Source organism: Falco cherrug, chromosome 7, assembly GCF_023634085.1.
Source record: "Falco cherrug isolate bFalChe1 chromosome 7, bFalChe1.pri, whole genome shotgun sequence".
NCBI classification, from domain to species: domain Eukaryota; kingdom Metazoa; phylum Chordata; class Aves; order Falconiformes; family Falconidae; genus Falco; species Falco cherrug.
The window spans coordinates 53,637,407-53,664,196 of NC_073703.1; the positions used below are offsets into that span (position 1 = coordinate 53,637,407).

General features: G+C 36.8%; 1 protein-coding gene across 9 annotated transcripts in view; it reads right to left on the minus strand.

Annotated features, from left to right (window-relative positions):
• GPHN (gephyrin) overlaps positions 1-26,790 on the minus strand; it is a 296,954-nt gene that overhangs the window by 114,199 nt on the left and 155,965 nt on the right. For all 9 annotated transcript variants that reach the window (XM_055715673.1, XM_055715679.1, XM_055715678.1 and 6 more), the window contains one exon: positions 2,840-2,934. In XM_055715673.1, coding sequence (XP_055571648.1) covers positions 2,840-2,934 — 95 coding nt within the window. The remainder of the gene's footprint in view (positions 1-2,839; positions 2,935-26,790) is intronic.

Sequence of the window (26,790 nt, forward strand, 5' to 3'; positions counted from 1 at the left end):
TGGAGGCAGAGTGCTTTAAAAAACCTCAATAAAGACTGGCATGGCATGGGTAGTTGACAGGTGAAGGGAGAGGGAACAGGTAATTCTGGGACAAGGACAGTTTTGGAAGCTCACAGGGAAGAAAAGGAAACACTTTCAGGAAAGACTCTGTGATGCTCTTAAGATACTCCCTGCTGGACCTTGGGACTGAATCTGAACTATGAGAGTCTCGCTGCCCCTCATTTGGTGTACATATCTGTGACTCCAGTCTACAAAAGAACTCACCACTTCCTAAGGCCGGCCCATAGTCAGGGAAAGAGTCTATAACTTCTAAGAATGTTTAAAAGTTCATGTGATAAAATTCAACACAATTGACCTAACATTTCCAAACCTGCAGGTGACTCATAGAAGTGTCAGCTTAATACTGCATAACGGAACCTTTGCTTTTGTTTTTGAAAAGTCAAAGAAATTACATGCAAAATTATGCATCAGAACTTTATTTCAAAATGAAATCAATGAGAAATATGCTTAGGAAAATTATATTTCATGTTAAATACTTTGAAAAATTCAGATCTACATTTCTGTGTACCTATAAATTAGTGTATGTTTTTGACCTCTCAATGTGTGCCTTCATTCTCATTGTAAGGGGGGGAATTATAAAACCATTTCAATTTGCAGAATTTTATATGAAAATATATTAACAATTTATGTCTTAGAATAACAAATGATGCGAGAAAAATCCCAGAGGAGTGAGTCTGCATTCAAAGAAGATTCTGAATAGAGCACCAGAAGTGATATAGGACAACCAAACCGAAGAAAAGTATATGTCCTTCCTTCACCTTAAGCACTTGCAGAGGAATTCTACAAAAAAAGTAACCATAACATACATGTGCTTCATGCAGAACTGAGATTGCACAAGAAACCATAATGTCATAATTTTGTAATATGTACGATCTGACTTTATGATCTGAACAGTGTTATAAAAATCATGGCGTTTTGCACACTGACTGCTTTTAGGCCCGAAGTAAAAATTTTCACTGGGAAATTTTTTAAGGTCTAACATGTTTGCATGAAGTATCTTTGTAATGGTATCTCCCCCTACTGTTGACAATTACTATTAAATGTGACTGTAGTTTAAGGGACATTTTCTTTCTATGTGGACGGAAGGTTCAGGCTGCAATCCGTTTTGGTTCCACTACCATTACAACATCCTTCCACCCATCCTCATCACACCACACCCTAAATCAAACTATGTAGTGTCATCTAAATGGCTATCCTTTTCTTGATCAGAAATGGAACAGCTACATTAACCTTTCCTCTCCTTGTGGTATCATTCTGTTATCCCTTCCCTTCAGATAAACACAAGCTATGACATAAAAACAATATCAGATTAAAAAAAATGAAAATACTTGCTAATTTGGACAGAATCTGAAGGTGTTAACTTGGTAATGTTGCCCTTTCAGATATGTGATGCATTTTATGAAAAGTTTTAAAACACCTTGTCAAATCACTTAAACCTCTTACCTAATTGTCCTTTAAAAACAGAAGTATCAATACAAAGTTGCAGATCTGAAAGTTCCTTATTTCTTCTATCATAGAATCACAGAATCATTTAGGTTGGAAAATACCTTTAAGATCATCGAGTCCAATCATAAACCCAGCACTGCCCAGTCCACCACTAAACCACATACGCTAAACACCACATCTACATGTCTTTTAAGTACCTCCAGGGATGGCGACTCAACCACCTCCCTGGGCAGCCTGTTCCAGTGCTTGACAATTGCTTCCTTTCAGTGAAGATATTTTTCCTAACAGCCAATCTAAACCTCCCCTGGCACAACTTGAGGCCATTTTCTCTTGTTATCTGGGAGAACAGACTGACACCCCCTCGCTACACCCTCCTTTCAGGTATCTGTAGAGAGCAATAAGGTCCCCTTTGAATCTCCTTTTCTCTGGACTAAACCACCCTGGTTCCCTCAGCAGCTCCTCGTAAGACTTGTGCTCCAGACCCTTCACCAGCTCCGCTGCCCTTCTCTGGACACGCTCCAGCACCTCGATGTCCCTCTTGAAGCGAGGGGCCCAAAACTCAACACAGGATTCGAGACGCGGCCTCACCAGCATGATTTTCTTGTTATACCCGCATTAAATAAAAGACCTGTAACAGCCATTGTTTCTTAAGTTACCTTGAAATAATGTGCAAGCACAAACTAACTTCTGGAAGGTATTGATATTACTAAGTCTATCGTAGGTAAAATGAGGTAAAATTGAAGGAACAAAATAAAGATCAGCTCCAGGAAAAAATACGGGATAACAAGAGATGTCACTGATAAAAAGAGAAACAACGGGCAGAAAATGTTACTAATTATTCAGTAGGAAATACCAAACTCTAGAAGTTAAAGTACTATATCTGAAACTATGGGTTAAAATGCCATTTAACTTATTTAGACAGCTTCTGCTGAAACTGGAATAAAAGCAATATCAAAACATTTGTACTTATCAAAGATTATTTTTTTTAGCTAAACAAGGCATTTTAGTACTTGGTGAACAACATATAGAAGAATTCTTCATACACCACCAAAATGCCACAGCTCTAGGATAAAAAGACAGTTAACAGCATACATCAATATCACTAATAACCTGGCACAGAAAATACAGGTGGGTACAATGTCTAATGGAGACAACAAAGGGAATTAAATGAAAGAATGTAATTACCATTCCTGGAATTTGGCCACATCTCTGAAGATAACACTTCTAGCCTTGTAACAATGGCAAACTTCAGTTATTTGGGTACAGTCATTTCATGACAATGTGTATTTCTAAAGAAATAGTTCACTTCATATTATGAAGGAAATAGTCTTACCTAGAGAGCATGCCCAGAGGAGTAACATTAAGTGATCCCATCAGCATTGCCAGGGCCATCCCTGGGGCTTCTCGCTCTATTACTTCTTTAGTGGCCTGCAATCAAAGATTAAATAGCAAAGTGAGTGAAGAAGTGCAAGGACAAGAAAAGTATGAAACCAGCTAAAATTTGGGTAAGAGTATCTCCTTTTTCTGTTTCTGCCAAGAGACGTCGTTGCTACATTCTCAACACTGAAATATGTTAAAGAAATTTATCTCGGTTGTATAAATTAGGGAAAGACAAGGGGTTGGGAAGAAGTGTTAGCTGTACTGTAAAGACCCCTATAGAAAATGTTACAATTCAGGACTCTATATGTATAGGAAATGTTAACCAACATCACATAAGTAACAACAACTCCCTCTAACAGAAAGGAAAAAAATGTTTGGGAATAAGCAAAGAAAGACCAAATGTAACTGACTTCTCTTCCTCATCAACCTCATATGCATTTTCCTGTTGAGATTTTCCCAGGCATGAGAAGGGTGAATCAGTCTGTGCAGAATACAGAAAACAAAATTTGCAAAGGGAAGCCCATGTAGCAGGCAGGCAGGAAAGTAGTACAATGGTAATGACAATGGCCAGAGGCTGAGGCCTTCCCTTTTGATCATGTCAGCAAAACAGCAGTTCCAAACAGGCTGGTGGCTTTTATTCACAAGCGGTCCATATGCAGTGGGCATCGAGAAGCCTGGAAGCAGAGTCTGAAAGTTCTTGTCTTTTTAGTCCTTTTTCCACACAGGGAATGAGATGGAAAATTATTTTTCTGGGACGTGCACAACCTTTTGTCCTTACTTCCTAACACAAATTTTCTCGAACACAATCCATCCAGTCTCCCAACCTCTAACTTTATTAGGACATAACACCTCAAAGGCAGGTTATAGCCCTACCCTCCCTTCATTTCCCTCACAGCAGTTGCTTTCCAGTGAATCATCTTGTTTCATGTTCTGAAACAAGATTCTAAGTTATTTGGCACAACTAAAATGTTAGTAATGCTCATAAAACTGTGAAATTCATTGTAAAACATCCAGCCAAAGTACAATGCTTTGATGGTACAGCTATCAAAATAGTAATAGAGAAGCACATCTTAAATATACACACACTCTGAATAACCTAAATTTTCTTGACAGTTTGAGATAGCAAAAGAATAAAACGGAAGAAAACCAGACAAATTATTTTGTGGGAAAGATTAAAATATAAATCATATCCTTGTACTTTTGCAAGTTCCTAGTTTACAAATAGGAAAACAGAGAAGAAAAATGACAGAATTAATCCAATGGCATCCCTATAAGAAGGATCCAGGAGTCCTATACTAGCTATACAGCTAAAATGCTTACAGGAAGCAATAAACAGAACGGAAAAAAAATATCTCTGAACAGCACAGATATTCAAGTGCCCATATTCTCAAACACTGTCACAAACACTTAGCATGTTTTAAGGGAATATGTTAGTATCAGATGACATCAGACACAGCTACCAAGTAAACCTTCAGATCTTTGATTAACAAGCAAACTTGGTATGTGCTCAGCTGTGGGAAGCAGGAACTTTGGTTTATATAAAACCAAGCAACTTTAATTTCATAGCTGACACCATAGTCTCTTTTATTTCAAGCATAGTGTCTATGCTTGAAATCTATCTGCCATCCTCTACTCAGAAACAGAAAAGACATATACATACAACCCAGTGACTGTATTTCTACACAGGGGAAATGAGAAGAACCAGGTTAGGAATGATTAGACAAAACTAAAACCTCTCCACTGAGGGAGATTGCCTAAAGATATCTGCTGAGGTATTAAATTACCAATCACATTAAAAATTCTTAAGACTATACACAGACCTGATGATTTTTTACAGTGTAGAAGAAAAAGGCATTGCAATAGTAAAGGGACACTTTGCTGACAATGAAAAAGTTGGTGAAATGTGGAATTCCCTGTGTGTGCATACATAGTAAGTCTGTATCTATGCCTTTTATTTTCAGCTAATACCATGCTTCAAAGCTATTCAAAACTGGTTTTAAATATAAAGTGCATTTTGAGATTTCTTTTTTGCCCTTGAGCACAGTGACACTTTGAAGATATCTTAAGTAAAAATTCTCAACAGGCTTCAAAGGTAGTACAAGATGCAAGAGAGTTCCATAAACAACAGTCCTGCAGCTCAGGGAGTCCTGCAATGAAATTCAAGTCCATTCTCCAACTTCACAAGAAAAATGACCTTCACAAAATATCACTGCTAACAGGCAATGTGATTATTAAAAATGTATAGACTAAGCAACAAAATCTGAAAGGGCAGAAAGTCCACACAGCAGTAGATCCCTCAACAAAAGTTTCTAAAAATACTTGTTTCAAAATACATATGCTTATTATTTATTACTGCAGGCAGACTTCTAGAAACAGGGGAATGCTTCCTGTTTTCATATTTGCAGCTTGACTGGGTGGATGTAACCAAAAAAGGCTGCTGCTAAGTAAATGACTTTTACAATGACATCTGCTCTTGAAATCAGCCACTGGAAAGTCCACTCTTGGGATGTCCTCACATAACATGACTTAAAATGTGCAGTGTGCAGGAACTGAAATCACCATCACACTAGGAAGCAGCTCTTCATTAGTTATACATAGATGAATGAAATCAGCAGTGCCACAGTGATGTGCAGACACTTTGTGTCTACCTGTAACAACTCCTCTTTGTTTCAGCTAACAATGTACTAAAGTGCTGGTGGCCAGGTTTTCTAATACTTCTTTCTGGTTTGAAGGAAGAGTGGAAGAAAATGTCAAAACTAGATTTTCATCTGTGCCCAGTTCAGGAGTTACTTGTCTGGTACCAACACCTACCTGCATGCATAATGTTAAAAGAATTAGTGACTCAGCACCTTCACACTTTACTAGTATTCTAGCAAGACTGAATCAATTTGTTAAACTTCATTTCATGGGTGATTTTTTTCTTGGTAGTCTCACCATCAGCCAGCTTTTGCCTGCTGCAGGGGGCCATAGTGTTGGCACACAATGAATCACAGATCAAGGCTCTTGCCCCTGGCTTTCTTAGAACAATGACGACACTATTACATGGGCAGAAGCAGGGAAAAATGACGAGGAGATTTCATTCACAGCTGTCACACTGATGCCTTCATCAGTACTGGAGCCATACACTGATTTCTCAAACCTGAAGCTGATGATTATACAAAAAGCAGGTGGACAATACCAGAGTAAATTTGTGTAAAATACTAAAATGACAGCAACAGAAGTATCCTCAGTTTCTTCCGTGTAAGGTGGTAGTGCAAAGAAGTCAGACAGACACAAGATGGAGGTGGAAGAGAGGGGTTCCACACACGTTTAAGCACTTGAAGGTAAAAGCAAAAAATCAGGAGAGAGACAGAAATGCAGAAAGGCCAGTTTGGAGGCTGCAAAGAAAGGAGAGGTTTGTAGTTTAGGCAGGAGAGGGGAATGTGAGAAGAAGGAAGCGTAAGAGGAAAGTCAGAATTGCAGAGAGGCAGTCCAAGCAGCAGGATTGTCAGAAGGGCAGGAATGAGAGTAGAGCGAGGGAATGGAGTGGGATGGGGAAAGGACTGCACAAGGTGGCTTGGCCAGACAATACATGAGGGAAACGCAGAAGCAAAAAGGAAGACAGCACACGATAGAAGTGCCATGCTCTGGGGGAACCAGAGAGAGACAATGGGAATGAAATAAAACAGTAGTTTCTACTCCAGAGAGGAGAAGCACAGACTAACAATTAAATAAATATTTCGAAAACTATTCAAGACTTACTAACAATGTCTATGAGAGCAGTTCTTTTTATATTTCATTGCTATATGAATAAATGCGATTTATTTTAAAACACATTTTCGATTGTTTTCAAAGTGCCTTTTTATTGTAGTTAGGGCATTATGTTCCCAAACCAACTGATATATTTTTAGATCTTTGACGTAGTTGTAGTTGCTTAACAGATGGCTCACTGCCAAATGGTTTCACCGAATTCTCTGCTGCTTCACTGCCTTTCTTTGCCTCCATTTCAATAAAGTTAGTTCAGTTCCTAACCTGTGGAAGTCCTCCCAGGCAGCTTCTGGAAGACATACCCACTGCAGACTGATTTAATTAGAAGACCTAGGACTACTCTTCCTGAAATGTTCAGAAACTCCTTATCTTTGTGTTTCAGGTATTAAGCATAACAGAGTTTGACCTTAACAGTAAGTAATGATCTGAGACATATCATATAATCTTCAGCAGTTTTGGGACAGTAATGTAGTTTTATCTCTTCAACTAAAATGCAAATACGAGACTAAGAAGTCATAATAAATTCAATTAAGATGACCGAGATTGTCTTTGTTGAAAATACTATTTCTGTTGAAAAAGTTTAAATCTATGACTCTGCATATCATAAAGCTATTTATGCAAATTAATGGTCAAATTAGCAGATAATTTATATTTAACAGACTACAGAATTAGCATAGATGACATTTTATTACCTATTTGAGCTTTCCATTGAAAGCGGATGTCTTGGAAGGGCCTAACCAAAGAAATACCTATATGCCCTCTGCAACAGAGCTCACAGACCACAGTCAAACCTGAGAAGACTGGAGAAAGAACTATGGAGACAGATCAGTCAAATATGCAACAAAAACATCAGTCACATCTGTCAACCAGTTGTGTAAGAAGTGTATGCTTTAGGAACAAAAATCGCATCTCTCAGCTCAGAGATGAGATATCTTCAAGTTATTCAGTACACCTCTGCTGGAGAGAATACGTGTACCCGTAATTCCTATTCACAAGTCAGCTATTTCAGCTTATTGTCTACTTCCATACTCTTTATTTTGCAGGGAAGAAAACAGAGCTTACATGGAGCTAGACTGATTAGAACTTCTTGCCTAAAAATCACTTCTCTGCTTCTTCTCTTAGTACAGTAAGAAATACAGGTTGCAGAAATAGAGGTGTCAGGCACACATAGACACATACTGAGAGCTCTTCCAGGCTTTTGCAGATTGTTTTACATAAAATAAAAAAAACTCATATCTAAACGTATTAGGGTGGCTTACTCTATCGCCTTTTGCTCTTGGCAATGGTCAGCTTGGTACATATTCCTCCAATAACTGATCCGATTACATGTTCTGTTTCCTTTTCTTCTCCCAGCTCAAATCTAACAGCCAAAAGTGGATTAAACCCCGACTAATGTAACCAACTAAAAATGAATGCTACAAGCTGATGTATCTGCATGCACCAATAACACAATTTCACTGACAATAACTGCAGAATGAGAATGCTCATTTGAAGTTTGCTTGCACTCAGTGTATTTGCAGTGACTCTGGCTGTCAGTGTCAGCACGATCCCAAATGTGACAGAATTATCCTACAGAATTTATCTTGAGGAGAAGCAAAAGTGTCACAGCAATAATAGCTGTTAGATTAGATTAAATACAGACTTTATTTTCTCAGCTTCTCCCCATATCCATGATTCCTTCTGCCCGTACCTTGCATCCTCCAAACTCCCTCACTCTCTTCACTGGGATCCATCGTGCCATTTAGTGAAACTTAACGCCTATGGCATGAAGAGACTCCAATGCCAGAAGCTAATTCCATGTCCTTCTTGTTTATAAACCGAATCTGCAAACAATTCTGTCAGCACAATTCCACTGTGTATATGACCATAAAAAGCAACTGGCTGGCAGAGGTACCTCTGACAATACTCAGTGACTTATGGATGACCAAGACATAAATATATTTAATTTTTAATAGTTGGACCCCAATGATAGTTATTTTGTAAACAAAGAATTTCCTAAGTGTATATTTGTTAATAAAAATTCTGTTATTTATTGTAACTTTCCTTAGAACAACTTTTCTTTAATTGAAATCAAACGATAATCAAAAGATTTACTTCATAACACCCAGTTTCATTTTTACTTACAGATTGCAAAATATTTTGTGGAAGATGCTTCACACTTTCATACACAATAAAGAAGCTGAAAATGTAACTTAATATACCAGAGGAAGCAACATTGTGGAATCTGTAACTTGTTCCTGCACCTCTGTAGGTCTGTATCTGAGTTTTGAGCTAAATCTGATTACATTTTGCATAAGCTCCACAGATCAGTGACTGGACTGCCTCATTTGCATAATAGACATTTTAATGAAATTGGTGCAGCTGGCAACAAAACCATGTACATCTTCTAAATACCACTTCTAATATACATTGTGTTAATAATAATTTTTTTAATCCTCATTTCTATTAAGATAGTAAATGTTTACAAAATATTTATGCCTTACAAGCTTATCTTAATTTTATGGTACTGCCCACCCCATACCTTGTCATAAAACCAATAGAACCATCATGTTTAAAAACAGCTAATCAAACATACAAAACACTTACTAAATGCTTTTCTGCACTGTGAGGAATGTGTTTAGGCTCTATGATGTATGCAGCTCACCAGATGCAGTATGTTACAGCTCTATAATGGTATGTGTGAAGCCAGTTGCAAAAGGTAGAGTATTTGCAAAGGTGGACAGGTTAGGAGGATTAGCTTGTTAAAACAACAGCTGGAAACAAGCCACTGCACTTGCTTACAAAGAAGGGTCAGGTGCCTACTTCCTTCTCCAGCCCCCCTGCTCACTTGCAAACAGCAGCACTTCCCATTTGAATCCACTTCACGTAAGAATGAATCCCTTGCTTTTCAACAGAAGTAGTATAGCTGAAGACTTGCTGGTAAAGGTAGTGAGACCACTCTGCTATTACAAAAGCATTGTTAAAATTTTATCTAATAATCATTATTGTTCTTTGAAGTTTTCCGTCAGCTACTTCAAGTTGTTCTGTATTCAGTGTAAAATGTATAACGCAATCCAGCACAACTTGTGCAAAGTTTTTTAAAAACTGAAGTGGAACAAAATCTGTTAAGTGAAAAATTTTCTTCTCTGCAAATCACAGAATCATACAGAAGAAATGTGAGAAGTGAGTATCAATAAGAATATCTACAATATCTTAATAAAAGTATAAATAATAATTCTACAATTAATGTAACTGACAATGTAATAAGCTTTAGCTAACTATATAATAACTAGGGAGCACTGTCTCATTAAAAAAATAACCTTGTACACTGCTTCTGGTCATGCATACTATCTTCTAAACTATGTACCTATACCAAAGGAGAGTCAGGGTACAGTCAGTTTAATTTCATACAAAACTCGTGCCAAATTGTGTTCTTTGGAGTGTGTGTGTGTCAAGTACATTAATTAATGAGGTCTAGAAATACGTAATGGAAACAAACTTGTCACTTTTGCTTAGTTGTGATATTAGTACCTCAGGAAGAGAAAAGAGACTATTCCTCGGAGATCCTCATCAGTACACCTAAAGAATGAGGCCTCCAGGTAGAAATGTACGCTGCTTTCACTTAAGAACTTGCCCAGTTTCTTGGGCAGTGAAAGAACCACAAATTTTTACTTGCAATTTCACTTCTCTAAATAAATAATTTTACAATGTTTTAGCTCCAACACATTTGGTAGTTGGACTGAGATGTGGAACTCTTTTCTTTTGAGAATGTTGTCTGTTGTTTCCTCTCATTTGCTACCTTCTGCCAAAAGCAAACATTGTATATGAAATATTTGTACTCTGAAACTTCAGTCAGTTTTACCAGCCACGGGTAATGTAGCTCTTCCAAACAATTTCAGAACTCAAATCATCAATGTTGAAGATTAAAATAAAAAACCTTCCTAAAATACACCTTCTGCACTACAAAGGATGGACTACTGAGTGATAATTTTTCAAGTATATGCCACGGCAATAGAACAATTACAAAAAAGTAACTTTAACTTCTCTTAAGATTCCCTAAACAGTATCTTTACTCCCCAAGTAAATGATAAAGCATCTCTAATAACAGGTTTAAAGTACTCCTTGCCATAACCTAAAAACTCATAGAAAGGATTCTTTTGTGAGACCCAGTGATGCAAATCATGTGTTCAGAGTCTGAATAGTTTTCAATTTAGGCACACGCAAATTATGCGTTCATTGGAACTGAACAACTGAACAGATTTTGAAAAATAAAGTGACTTGCTGTGCATTCTGTCAAACCATTTCCTATACAGGATTATTTAACTCCCGGCACAAAGAATATTGCTTTCCCAATTGGAAACAATTGGATGAAAAGGTTTCTCAAAGAGCAGACTTAAAGTACTTTGTTGAGACTGCTGCAGCACAGAGCACTGAAACGGAAGATAGATGAATTTCTAATCTACACTGAATGAGGAATATTAAATATATCAAGTTTATGTTTTCCTCTGGGATTTGACTACTATTTAATTAATGGTTTACAACACTTAATAACAGTTAACAAGATAACAAAATCCAGTATGAAATATTTATCTTTTATTTCACTGTTCCTAAGATCTTTTTGTATACAGTTTTGTATCCAAAACACCAGTTTCTTCCAGTTTTAGAAAACATTACAGTATCCTTCATGCACCAGCTAAAACCAGTTCAATCATTTATTGACACTACTCAGCTGTGACAGAGTAATGCTTTCACATTAATGCCATTTTGCATTGTTCAGACAAACTGTCAGTTTATGTCCTAACTACCTAACTCTTTACTTCAAAACTCTGACGTTCTAAAATGTAGGCATCTTTTCACTAATAATAGATACAGCAACATAGGTATATAAGCACTTCTTAGATACACTTCTGATGTGCTTGAAGCACCAGACCATGTTGTGCAGAAAAATCTTTCTGCTTTCTAATAAAAATCACTGTGTCCAAACCTTTTCAGCAGACTGATTTTTATACTAGCAGCGGATCACTGAGAAAAGTGGTAGCTTTAACAACTGGTAAGGCAGAGGAATTTCTTAGAAAGGCACAGGAAAAAAGTTAGTTTGCTCTGTGTACTTAAAACGTACACAGGACTGAACTGCAAAAAATGCTAAGCAGCTCGCTATCACAGCAATGCATTCACACTCAAGAGAACAGCAACTACAAACACCATAGCTCTAAGCAGATTAACTTAAAGTAGAAAATCAGATGGCAATATTTCTATATAATGTATATGGATGATGGAAGACAGTAATTCAGAGTAACACAGAAATCATATGCATCTAAGGTAAGCTGCCCAATACCATATGTCTGATTAAATGAATGAAATAAAACCCCCCTCTTTTACAAAAAAGTTAGCAAGGAAAAGAAACAAAGACAGAAAATATTTCTAGGGAAAATATTAAGTTGTCTTAACAATGTGAAAGCTATTAATTCAGAAAACCCCACAAGTTCCAGCTAGGTTAGTAAATCATCTTTGTTACGCTTAAAAAAGTTGAAAGAAAACTACTGTTACACACTCCCTCTTGCCTGCTAAGAGTGATGATGAGTTAATAGCAGCTTCTGAGTAAGATGCTGCAGGAAACAAAATCCCTAGGAGACAAAGACATCTAAAAACTTTTTGCCCTTCTCTGTTCTTATTCCAGGAAACACCAATGCTGAACAGCAGAAATCAGTAGAACTTGCACGAACTGCAGGAGAGTTTGAGAGAGATTGTAGTTTTAGGCCTTGCTGTTCATGGGGTAATTCTGTACACCACTGCACACATCAGCACTATTTGGTTCAGAAGGAAGAACTGGTCAGCTTGTAGAAAGAAGCAGGAATAATTCAATCAATTTTCACTCTTGAAAAGGGAGCTGTAGCCCAAAAACTCAGACAAAAAATATGATATGGTGCAATGTGCAGGCTTCGTTCAGCTTCGAAATCCACAAAATCCACCACCTGAGTGAGGTACTTGACTGCAACAGTACACAATATAAAGCTTGTTTCATAAACACTACAGTCTATCTGCAAATTATTAAAATAAAAAACCTAATTAAGGTATACAAATATTTCCTGAAAGAAAATAGTGAGGGTGGAAAAGACTATTTAGTCTTTAGACTGTTTAGACTATGATGACCTATGAGAGCAGTAACGCACTGATGAAACAAAAGTTTAGGTGCAGTTTCAGCTAAAATTCCTGATCCACGAAATCTGACTTTTTCAAACTCCCAAGTGAAGTGAAAGAAGCTCCAGCAAATTCAAAATCTAAAACCTGGTTGGACAGAACAACAGAAAAAGGTATGGGGTGGAAAAATTCTGCAACAGTCATTGAAGAATGGATGACTGGGTCTTCTTCCATGTACAAACTCGGTGACGGCATCAGTTTAATTTACTAAGGAAATTCACTAACTTTAAGCCATGGATATTACCTTAGCAAGGAATCAGTTAAAACTGCATTATAACCATGTTAACACCTTTTCCTAGCCTGTACTCTAAAGGACATTTTAAGAAAAGGGAACCCAGAGGATGGAGTGTTTAAATCTTCCCAAATATATGCATCAAAGAAAAAATCATAGGTTACAAATTGCGATGCTCAGAAGTAATCAACATAAAACCAGTATTGTCTTGCTTCTTACATCTGCTTGGTGTATCCATCTCCTCATTCTTCCAACAAAAGCTATTTACCCACTAAGTAAAGAGGTAACAGTAGAGAGGCACTGGAACTTACTCGGTATCAATACACCTTCTGCAAATCATTACATGAGTTGTGACAGCAAAAGCCTTTACTGCTGTTGTCAATGCATGAACCTAAACACATATGTTTTTTTAGAACAACATGTATCATCTAGAGGCATTTTTGTCTAAATTAACCAAGTAATTTTTTCAAACTGGATCCAGAAGCAACATAGAGACATAATAAAATCTGAATTCCAAGCAGATAGGAGTCAGTCAAGACACATTATTCTCAAAAGTATGGAAAACTTCAACTGAAACTGAAAGCAGTAATTAAAGGGATCTGGGCAGTGGAACACTTTCTGGAAATCCCAAGGGTAGCAAAATAATTATATAGCTGTCTGTCTTTTTGAGAGCAAAAGACCTGCATTAGTTAGGAATTTGTTTTCTTTTCAGAAACAACTGAAGAAATTAGCTGCTTGGATGGTACAATGCTGACTACCATCAGAAAGGATACCTTTAGAAAACAGAGAGGAATAAAGAAAGCAAACGGTAAAAAATGTTAATGAAATTTAAATACTGCATTGAAGTGAGGATACATGAAAAACACTCTCCTCAAATAGTATGTAGGATTTAGACACAGTAGTTCAGGAAATGACTATGAGATATGTAACAAGTTTTTTTAATCAGAGAAAATAGGGAAGGAAAAGAGTCTAACAAGAGGAAATAAAATTGAGATACAGTAAGGTTGATAACCGGAAATTTAGTTATCCTGGAAAGGGAAACCCTCTGAGCTAGAAAGACTTGTAACTCTTTATGACTGTTCCAGAAGCTAATTTTTTGTTAAAAAGTACACAGGAGAGGCTAAAGTATACCTCAACAAAACCAAAACAAAACAAAGAATAAAACCCCCTAGAATAAAAGACAAAATAATGTTGTGCTGAATTGTTACAGTGATTTGACAGATATGATATTTCCAGGGCTTTGTATGCAAATTATTTCTTTAACCAAATTTTGACTCACTTGCAAGACAAAAATTACCAAGTGGTCTTTCAACTTAACATAGATTTTGGTTTTTAAGTGATGAAAATATTTGTAGCATAACTTGATCACTGCAGATGGAAAACTGATTTACCTGGATACTTTACAGAGAAGCTGCCTGAGACAGCACTGCATCAATTCTTCGGCAGGTGTAACTTTCAACCAAGAAAATTCCATACATTCAAGAAAAAGCACTGTTTATTTTCCTCTAGTTTCTGATGCTTTTCTGCACTTGAAGTTTATAAAACCTGAATATTACTTGAAAACTAGTCATTTTCCTGAGTTTTTTTTTTTTTTAAAAATATATTAAAAATAGCTAAAATGATACAAGGAAAAATGACTTATGGTTCTTGGGATAAGAAGTGAGTTGTAGCAGCATTCTGCAGCCCAGCAGTGCTATAGTGCTTAGGGGGCTTCCTCCTCCCGTCCAGCATCTGATGTTACTTCTCAAACAACAGTCTAGGCAAGCAGAAAAGTAACACTGGAAGTTAAAGCTTGGAGAAAGAGAATTGCCACTAGATCTGTTCTTGTCACCAGACCCCTCAACAGCATGAAGCTGGTGGGAGGTGAGAGACTGCCAGCCTACTGTCTTTAAGAGTTCGCAAAGTTGTGGAAAAAAAATATGCTTGGAGAAGCAAGGGAGGGTTGGAAAGGCTGAGAAGAGAGAGGACAGGAGAGCCTAGGAGGCTGTAATGGAGTAAAGGTGGACATTCATGTCCTCCAGTTCCTCAGAGCAGAATACAAGTTTATTGGATTTTTAAAGGTTAATGTGAAAACTGGGAGAAGGTTCCTAGTGGCTCTTACTTGGAACATTGCTGTATTGGGAGCCATCCTCCACAGGGGCAAGCTGGTGTTGGGAGCATGGGAGCGAGGTGCTCTCCCACAGCAGCTCTTGGATTCGACAGCTGGTCTCACACAGGTGAAAGAGGCTACTCAAGGGATGCTGCCCTGCCTGCACAGTTAGACATCATTTAGCATAATTAGGGTATTTCTGAAGATAGCAAAAGCAGGAATATTATATTTGGAGGGACTAAAAGCTAAAGTTAAAAGAATATTACATACAATTATTTTAAGTGTAGGAAGAATTCATTATGAAATTATGACAGGATTAATTACGACAGAATATTCTCTCCAGTTCCTAGTTGGTACTAAATTCAAAAGAGCAAATAAAACCACAAACACTAGAAACTTTGACAGGGCTAGGAAAAGAGAGGTCAAGTGAGCTGAATTAAAAGAAGAGGCAGGAAATCCTGCTTCTTACTCTAAACTGTGACAATGATTTATTCCCTTACCATGGACCTTACAGATGTAGTCGAGTCCTTGTTCTTAATCTGTGACAGAGTGACAAAAGTTTTCTGTAAACTGGCAACTGACCATTCTTCCAGTACAGAAAGAGGAGTAAGCAGCAACTAGGACACAATGCGGTTTGGTAATGCTACACTGATCCAATGACTTTTTTTACTTTAGCTGGAACCTTGTGTTTTAAATTAAGAGCTCTGTAAAATTTATTTAGCTCCTTTGATCCACAGTGTTTACTGAACATAGCTCTACATTCAAACCTTAATCTTTCCGAGCCTCAGCAACAGATCGGTTTTTTTCCCCTGTTATCACCTACCTTCCATGGATTCTGAGAATTACCATAGGTAATATTAGTGATGTGTTTTAGTACTTAATTACTACTAAATATAATACTGAATACAGTATTACTGAACAGTAATATACCTGTCGAATGAAGTGATGGAAGCAAAGACTAAATACAACTCAGCTGTTTATTTTTATTGGTAAGGAGGGAAAGGGTTTTGAGCAGTTGTATGAAAAAGCTGGATGCTGGTACTGAGATCAGTTTTTGGCTGGTATGTTCAATTGAATCAGATCATGAAGGAGGCAGACAATATCTTTTCCTCATTCCTTACAATTCTTATTTTTTTCAGACTAGTGCATATTTAGAAATAAAATCTAGGCAGGTGGGCAGGACAATATGATAGAAATGCCAGGCATAAAAGCAAGTGAACAGGACAGCAAAAGAGCAAGTATCAGTGAGTAAGCAGACTCAAAGAGCAGCGAGGGGACACTATATTCAAGGATCAGGTGAAAAGGCAGGAGGAAAATGCCAGACATTCAGCAAGTCGATAAAGCAGTACCAAACAGTCAGCAGGTGTGCCAAGCAGCAATTCCGCAAAGTCAGCAGATGCACTCAGCAGGAAGATGATGCCAGGCAGTCGGAGCAGGAGACAGGGCAGTGGAAGGCACATGCCCATGTGCAATCAGATTGAAAGGACAATAAGGAGGCGATACATGCCGTTCAACAGATGGACAGGGCAATAGGTGGTCAGTGCCAAGCAATTAGCTGGTCAAGAGGTAATGCCAGACAGTCAGGCAAAGGGCCAAGATTTCAGGAGGACAATGCCACACAGCCAGCAGGTAGAGAGAATAAAAGAGAGTGGTGAATGCCAGGCAGTCCCCAGACAGTCAAGGCAGCAAAAGACCAAAGCCCAGGAATAATCAGACACGACTGTCAGCAAGGACAAAATATAAGCCTGCCAACCAATTGACAGGGCAGCAGGGTGGCAGTGCTTTTTCAGTGACTTAGGATACCACGAGTGAAACAGTCCCAAGAATCTAGATGCTCACCCTCTGGTAATATCATTAGATCAGAGTGAACCATGAAAATCCACAGGAGAATAGCACACAAATGGAAACAGCAGATGAGTCTGACCCTAGCACTTGGGGAGGCCATGGGACCTTCCTATAAAACAAAAATATGAGAATCCACAAGAAAACCAAACAAATGGGAAAAATGCATCTAAAAACTGTTTCTGATGATGATTAAAAAAGCAAAAAAATACTAGCAAAGAATTAGTTTGGAAATGATTGGGTGGGATTGAAGATGTTGCTTACCCCTCTCTGGAGCCCACATAATGGGAATGTTGGGAATTTCTGCAGCAGAAAAACAGAAGAGAAAAGGGATTTCTGACTCCCAGTTCAAGTAAAGCATGTCAATTTAGGACTGGGTAATCTCTTTGGGCAAAAAATAAGAATTCAGCTGAATCTTTGCCCATCCCCAGATACATGCCTTTATTGAGGTTTGCGAAAAATTTAAAGAAGCCCACATCACTTTCATCTCATGACATCCCACCCTTATTCCCCAAAACCACACTTACCTCTAGCACAAGGTGTATAAGAGGGGAAAGGGGATGGTCTTGTGAGCTCAATCCCATATCCACTGCAAAATAGCTTGTGAAGATGAACAGGAGTACCCATTAGCCAATGCCGGCCATTTGTGAGATAAACTGAAGTCATCATTAACTGTTACTCATCACTAGTGTATGTTGGTGTTTGAATTTGGCTTAGATACATCCACACTCTAATGAAGATAATTAGTCTTATGAGTCTTGTGGGGTAACCCTCTTCTATGGCAAGAGTTAAAAGTGCGAAACTTATCAAGACCTTTTTTTACCTTGAGTCTCCCGTTCTGTTTACCTTAAACACTCTGTTATTTAACATGGCTTTTAAAAACAAGTTAAACCATGTTTCAGAAATCTTAGCTGCTGTTTTGTTTCAAAACATGTAATGAACTCTGGAACATAGAAACTGAGAAAATCCCAGCAGTAATAGAATTCAGTAATTTAACTCATCTTTCATTTTAGTCATGAGTTTTTTTGAGTATCTTCCTAGTAACTAAGTCAACCAGCCATGAATCAAACTTCACTATTTCTGTCCTCTTAGAAGTCCATATTGTGAGTGTACTCATCTGCCTGCATAGTAACTTCTTATTAGTAATGCTGAAAACCTACATCTCACTTTGATAAGGCAATACTATGCAACAAGAAGGCAACTCTTCCCTCTCCTGCAAATTGTGGAGAACCTTAGACACAATAAAGGAATCATTAGTTCTGCTATGCACTGCTGAATTAGGATTTGGAAAGGTCACAGGGACAGAATCCATATGAACTGGCCATGTACTCATATATAATAAAGCTTTTAAGGAATACAGTAGTAATAGGCTAAGCTGACAGAACATTATTTATACTGATCCTCTGGGTATCAGCCACTCATTCTCCTTATAGCTAAGCAAGGCACAGGCATAACAGAGGTTAATATAACTTTGAATGTAGAAATCAGGGTCACAGAACAGGAATTTCTTCCATACCCAAACTCTCCTGTATCAAATCCTACTATTAGGGCTTAGAAAAAAAAGACAAGGAATTTATGCAGAGGAGACCGAGATTTCCATCAGATGACTAATAATGGCATAAATGAGCCAGGAACAGCATATATTGGCGGAACCAGGGTAGTTATTAATACTACAGAGTACGAGGTACTTAGAGCATGCATTAGCAGTTTTATAAAATCCTGTATTTTGTGGTCAGCAGCAACTACAGTCAGCCACAACACATGAAAAACAGAATTGCTAGCACCTTCTCTCCAAAGGGAGAACTTTCAAGGCTCAATGAAAATGAACTTGACAAACTGATCTCAGCAAACCATACGAAGGTGTTTATTCGTGGAGAAAAAGATGCACTTTTAACATCTAGTGAAAATTTAAATGTCAGTAATAAATAATCCACAGTAGATTATGCACCTCACTATTAATTTGGGTATTCTCATTACAAAAGAATGAGGAAAAACATTATATGCATGAAGTGACAAGAAGCTAAAATACGTCTAAATTAAGGTTAAAAAGTAATACCTTCTTGTTCATAATTGGTAAGACTTTCATGTCTGAGTGTGACAACAGTAATTTTGGTTTTCTGTTCTGGTACTTATACTGATTCAACATTTTGCTAAAGCTTCACTGCTCCATGTGGTAGCGATTACCAAGAGCAGGCAAAGGACTAGTTATAATCCTAAGAATAACTGCTGCAGCCAGCTGTTTTTCCAAGACTCTTCTCGTTTCTTTCCATTTAGTGGCTGGAAAAGCTCCTACATAGCAGGCAAGGAGCAAATAAGAAATTCTCTACTCTTTAATAAGTATTAGTTTTAACGATCAATTATTTTAATAGTGAGTCATTTTGCTGTTCTGGTGTGCTTATGTCAAAAGGACTAATCCACTCAATTTTTGATACATCTTAAATCCAAACTAGTATTTTCCCTCTGGTTATCATTTCTTTAAGCTGCCTTCATAGACAAGTCTTCCTAACATGTCTATACGTTTTTTTGTTAATTTTCTCCATATTAAGCTTTTATGAAACTCTTTGTAATAGGCCATGACCAGAAAAAAAGAAGACACATTAAGGGCAAGAACTGAATAATTACAGGCCTGACAATGTTTTCAAGATTATTTTGCCTTAACTTGATGTTTAATTTTGTTCAGTTCCCTATTATCTAATGTAAAGAGATGTTTTAATGGAAACTATTTTTAGAAATGCCTAAGAGGAAAAAAATTCCAAAAGTTCTAAATTGAAAATTTCGTTATGCAGAAGTCCTATGGCTGGCATATTTTTCTCCCCCCATTACAGAAAGAACTGCAAGATCCATCCACTGTCACAGCTACACTGCCAATACAAGCAAAGCCAGTTAATTAAAACTAACAGAGAGATATACATATGAGCTGTGGTCCCTACAGTGAAAACACGGCTAAAGGGTATCAGTAATGCTAAGAATAGGAGAATTCTTCTCTTTACCCCAACAAAAAGGAAATTATAACCATAGTGTTCTTCTGGGTGTATTTTTGAAAGTATTTGGGATCACCGAGATATAAACTGTTTGTCCACCCATGGGATATGTTGAGCATTCTTCCAACTTCCATTCTGATATTACCTTAGAATAAAAAACTTAATTGAAAAATTTAAGACAAAAAAGCAAGATTTCCTGGCTTGTTACTGTGGCTTTGTTTCTCATTCTATGAAACACTCATATCCCTTAATACTGCTTTACTACTGTTTTCTTCTTTTCAACGGAGTTTGCAAACATTACATACATGTTTGAAAGACAGAAAACAGAACTTCTATTTGCTATTTGAAAGTATTAAGGAAAGCTAAACCAAAGCAAGTAAATTGATCCTCAAATGGGCAAAAATACTAAACTGCTTAACAGGAATTCTGTTAGTATTATCTTCAGGGTATGATGATCAGATGACTCTACACAGAAGGTTAAATTACACAGTAGTTAAATAATTCCAAAGATGTTGCCCCAGCATCCTCAGCCAATATTATCAGAGCTTCCAATTTAAAAAAATAGACAGAGAAGCAATTCATGTAATCCTTTTGGACACAGGAGACAAAATTGCTTATTTACTATCTTCTCATTTAACCTATAGAGAACGTCAGGCTAGAACCTGGTTTGGCCTTCCACACAGGATAATTCATTAAACACCATTCATGATTTCTGTAAGGAATACAAGATAACTTGAGTTTTTGAAAACATCTCTCCCACAATCAATCACTTTCGATTTGACAGAATTAAAACAGAGAATACAGCTCTTCTTTAGGTGGATTTGTTTGTGTGATTATTCTCTCATTGTTAAACCAACCAAACCAAACCCATAAAGTTCTTCCATTATGATGATTTTCTTACTAGACTTTTCTGGCTTAAGCTTCCACTCAGCAGCTATTGTTACAATTCTCTTCAGTAGACTAAGAAAGCTGTTGGTACCTTAAATTATTTTTTCCCAAAGAAAATACAGCATTTTTTAAAATAGTAATACAGTATATACCTTATATTATTATTTCCCAAAGTACGTACAGATAACAACCAAGTTCCTTCCTACTGTCCTTTATGATACACTAAACTGATAGAGTTGTGTAACTCACACAGAAAGCATTTCTCCTAGCCACCATAGATTTCTTTGACCTTTTTCTATATCCTCTGTGGCATCTGACACTTTTTAAAAAGGCAATGTCAGAAAAGTATGCAGCTTTCCGCTTTAGACACATCAATCCCATATACAGAGACAAAAGTATCCTTTGTATTCCTATTCCTTTTTTTTTTTCTCACCACCATCTTCATATTTGTCTGTGTTGAGAAATCTAGAGAAAAAACAAGTTGAGACATGTACATTCTTTCAATCCAGTCTCTCAGCTGGACACACAAAGAAACACGTTCAAAACTGCTGTTTAAGTAGCAGATTATCAAGAATTTACCAAGCCCTCTTAATTTATCAAAATTAGCATTCTTCAAGAATGCTCCCTCTGGATGTATTTTCTGCTTTGTCTTTTTTTTTTTTTTTTTGGTTGGGGGTTTGTGGGGGGGTGAGAGGCTTCTCTTTTTTTGTGTAAGCTCTGATAGTCAAGTAAATGGAGCTCAAATGGGATCTGGCTTCCTTCCCTCTCATATTTCTCACTGTAGTGGTCCTGGTAGTTTGCAACTGCTTCCCATGTAGTGTTTGCAGTTAATGATAACACAACCAAGCTCTTAAGCAATGCTGGTGTGTTACCAAGTTTTCCTGAGAAACTCAAACAAGAGAAAGCACACTTTTTAGCACTTTGTAAGTCAGCTAAATCAGCCTGGAACTTCCCAAGACACAGGCAGTTCTGTAACCTGACAATGTACTGTGTAGTGTAAATAATCTGTGTATTGCTGCTTCTCAAAGAAGATGGCAATAGTTGTTTAGTGAAAAGTGTTTTGCAACTAAATACATCAATTCTGGTATAATAACATGTCTTCCAAATAAGAGATTTAAAATCTAATTATAGATTTTTTTTAAATTAAATTAATAAGGCATATAAATATATTTGGATCAAATACAGCATTTCAAATAATAAAATTTATTGAAAAATTAAAGCAGACTGGATAAAGACCTAATCATATAAGCTAGGAACTATCTGGAGAACTAAGAAAAAGGGAATGGCACCTTACAGGATTGCTGATAAACTTCTAACAGAGTAGCACAGAATCTGGAAGGACTCTGCCTCAGAGCAGCCTATTCCATTTAAGCATATTTGTTGCCTAGATGCACCTGGCAAGGTTTCATAATTCAGACCTTTTAGTAGTAAGCTGGGTTGGAAACGTAATTTTCTAAGAAATATGGAGAACAATAGTTCTCAAAAGGTCTGATGGCAAGTTACAGGATCAGACATCATACATACAGAGTACACTCTATACAAATAGCTCTACACAGAAATCAAACTTAACAGGGACTGAGACCTCCATTAAGAGACACTGAAAACTACAGTCTTAGAATAGACTACAAAAATAAATGCTGGAAAAGGTTATTAAATTGGAAGGTACCTTGACCACTGAAGGGTGATAAACTGAAACAATAGCCTAGGTAATTAGAGGTGGTATGATTTCTTAGTATTCCTACCACAAAATGACTAATGTCCTGTTTGAAATGAAGACTTCATTCCTCCGCACTATGGAGTCATCCTGAAGTGGCAGTTTGTAAAAAGAAAATTAGTTTCTTTTGACCCAGTGATAATACTAAAGAAGAGCTGGATACTGATGAAGAAGAAGAACAGAAGTACTCCCACACCCACAATGAACAATACTAGAAATCCTGCTGCTCTGGAAAGGCACCATTTGAAGCAGAGAGGACAAAACCCCCTGCATAGTATTTCCAGTTTAAATTATTCCCTATTAAACAGAAGTTATTAGAAATGTCTCAGTGGATAATCTGGGGGGAATGTGTATTGCATATATATGGCTGTAACATGAAATACCCTGTCGTGTAACAAGCATCTTGTTTCACCAACAAAGTTGATGAGGAAGCAAAGACAGAGCACATGCATGAGAATTACAAATAATTGAGACTAGAAGGGATGTCGACTGCTTGGGACAGAGAAATGGAAGGATACAGACATTAAAATAGTCTGTGGAATTAAGATGGAATTTGAAGGAAAATTCACACTAAATTCTAAGGAGCAGCTTGGGAAACAGCAATAGTGAAAGATATCTTAGGAAACTGAGAAAAGCCAGGTGATAGAAAATTTGCAATTGGTAATGATTACAAAAACACCAGTGCAATTTTGAACTGAATATACAAAGACTTTATATTGCAGCAGAATAGACTTTCTTCTCTCCAAATGTGGCTTTTGTGTGGCTCGGTTTGGAGGATTTTATTCATTCAGAGCATGCTTTTTCCAGAAAAACGCTGACAAATAGCAGAGAGTTCCAGAGAACAACAATTTCTTTTCATGGACCAGAAGATTTTGACCAAGGATTAAACAAATATGTGTATATATTGTCAGATTAAATGAAAACAAGTATGTGTCTAAACACATTCAAAAATGGTCTATAAATATTGAAGAATATAATCAGCAAGAACCAAAAGGAGCATTCATAATTTTTCAGAGCACTGGAAAAGGAGGAAGACTGCAAGGAAACATCTGTCTGATTTTACATTATGGAAGAGAGCTCTTCTATGCTTCTAAAGTCTTCCCAGAATTTTAGGGCTGACAATTATCTGCAGTGTCGGTGAACTATTTGTGAATACACATAGCCACACAGCTCAAGGACGTCTAGCACCAGTTGAGGTGCAGTAAGTTGATTTTTATTGCTACTATCTCAGTACATAAAGTTGGTCTCATGGTGGGGCAAACAAGACTTGCAAGCCACTCTAGAGAGGAAGGAATGAAAACAGCTAGAAGATTCTGTTAGGGGGCAGACAAGTGAATTTTTTGGACGTACAATTTTGCAAAAGAATAAATGTAAAAGTAAAGATGACAGAAAACTGCACAGAGTCATGTATACACATGAGATTTTTCCTTTCTCCTTTGTATTGACCAACAGCAATAGAGAAAATACATTTTTGTCTCAGGATACCTAGTGATCAATAAAAATGTTGCCACATTCATTTTTTTTCACAAATGTTAATGTATATTATCACTAACATTCTGTAAGAATGTAACTGTCTACCACTCAAGTATTACAGTTCTGAGGAAAAAAAGTTTGCATCTGTAAATATAAACCAGAAGTTCCAAAATAACTTAACTTGGGCCATATGTTCTCTGTCCAGGAACAAACACTTTTACATCAACAAGCAGACTGTATAAGCATTTCCAGCATGGATTTAAAGACTACTCCCGTAAATTATAGGGAAAATAAGATTGTAAAAAAAAATAAAAATGTATCTACAAATTTAAGGCTACACTTCGGTTTTAAATCAAATGCAAACTACCACCAACTGCCATAACAGATGAAGAATTACAGCATTCACTAACAACATCTACAACACGTTTCCTTCAAATTCAGCCATCCATTGAGTGAATTTTGTTTTTTAAATATCCACAGTATTTCATTACTTCTAGTCATATAGACAATAAAGTGAAGGATATTCACACTGCTTAATTCAATTGACCTTTGCTTCAAAACGTGAATCACAGTAACTAATTCAAAAGCTTCTCCCCACCCACTGACTAGACCAAGGCTGTAAATTTTGAGACCAGAAACAGGTAAGAAAAATCAGATATTGTGAATATGCCTAAAATAATCTATTCCATTATAAAAAAAGTCATTACACATCACTGCAACAACTGCAATAACCTGGTATGATTCTGACAGTGTTTAAAAGGCAAAGTGAGTGGGGAAACTGAATTATTTTTTTTAATCTTAATCATAAATTTATGACATTTCAAGAAGTTAATTTTAATAGATACATTATGCTAGGCACTTAATTTCAATTTATTCAATAATTACAAAATTCAGTTAACCTTAATTCTTTGGGCTGTAAATACTCTCAGGAACTAACTTTATCTTGTACAGTACAATAGCAATTATGTATCTATGCTCAGAAAATAAAGCATAAAAATGTGTTTTCTGATCAAAAGTACAGGAGAAATAAGGAGAAGCAGGACTGAATCATTCCAGCTGAAACATGACCCGAGGGACTACTCTCCCTACTCTCAAGAAAAACGCTAAAGTGTCTTCCAGCATCAGATTAAATTATTACCAGCTTTAAAGTCACGTCTTCAAAGATGGCATCTCAATAGCACAATGTCATGATCACATAATTTCATTATCAGTTCAGCAATGAGAGGAAAGCATGCTGGACAAACACTATACGCAGAATAGACTGAAACCACTTCCTACATCAATGAAAGTTTTCCTGAAGGCTTGCTACTGCACTTTGCATGTTGACATAATGAATTTTCCATTTCAAATTGGCTCTCTTATTGACCCAAAAGAAATAAAATATGGGCCTAAAGCTTATGCTTCTTCATTAGGATTTTGTTATGGCACACTGGCAAACTAATTTTCTTTCCTTAAAAACATTTGTTTGAGTGAATGATCTAATAAACTATCATAAGAACAAACCTTATCATTGTCACTTTGTAATAAAAACTGAGGATTCGATGTCTCCACTGTGATTTAAGTTTAGTCTTGCAAGTTAATTCAACTTAAATGAGTGAAAAGTGAGTAAACACTGTCCTATATAAATGCTTTTTACGTATGGGAATAATTCAACCATCAGAACACTTCTGTTAGAACCAATCGAAGGCTTACATACCTACTACGTTTAAAAACAACAGTTTTTCTTCAGTACAAGTTATTCCTAATTTTTATGTCAGTGTTATTATACAGTCTAAAGACATTTCAGCAATTCAGGTAAGTTTTTAAAATGGCTCACAGTAACCTCAGAACTAATCAACATCTGTCTTAATTACAGGAACAGCAATGAAGCAATGTAAGGAAAATACTAGGTGTTTGCTATGTGCAGAGTTCTCATTTGTTTATTTTTTGTCCCAAATGCTGCTTGAAAATCTGTGGCTAATTTTTAGCACTGGCTGCAATGCTTCCTCTGGCACTACTGTCTAGGCTTGACCCTGCACAAAGGTAATAGATCAGTAAAACTGAAGCAGAGATTCAGCCCTCCTTTTACACAGTGCTGGGAATACAACCTTCAAAACCATTATGTTAGACGCAACTAACAGACCAATTTAATCAACAGATTTTTCACTTTCTGTTGCTTTAGCATGGTGAATCATCTGCAAATCCAGTTTCACTAGCTAGCACACTGTGTTCATCTTATACCGTTCCCATTTTCTGACACACAGACCTTTAGGCTTTAGTTACTCAAGGTTTCTAGAACGTAGTTTAAAAACATCAGAAGTAATGTACAGGAACATTTTATTTACATGTTTGTTTAGTTACACAAATGTTATACAATAAATTAAGTATTTTTAGATTCCTAATAGGAAAAAGCTAAACTGCGGCACCGGTTGACAGAACACATTTGTAAGCAAAAAGCATTGTATGCATGTTATAATGAACTCAAATCAACTCCAAGTTGAAAGTCTAAGCAATTGAAAACTTGCATGAGTACTTCAGAGAAGTTTAGATGTGTTAAATTACAGAAATAAACACTTCAGGCACTCAAATCTTAATTCTGCCCTTTAGAGAATAAAAGCAAACGAAAAAAATAGTATATGATCTTAAAAGTTCATATCAATCTGATTTGGAACTATAAATACCAAAATACGTCAACAGCAACCACACAGTCATTTCACGTGACAACTCATGGCCATGAGGTTATTAGGTTAAGTTCCTTTTTTTCTCCCCTTACCTTAGCTCC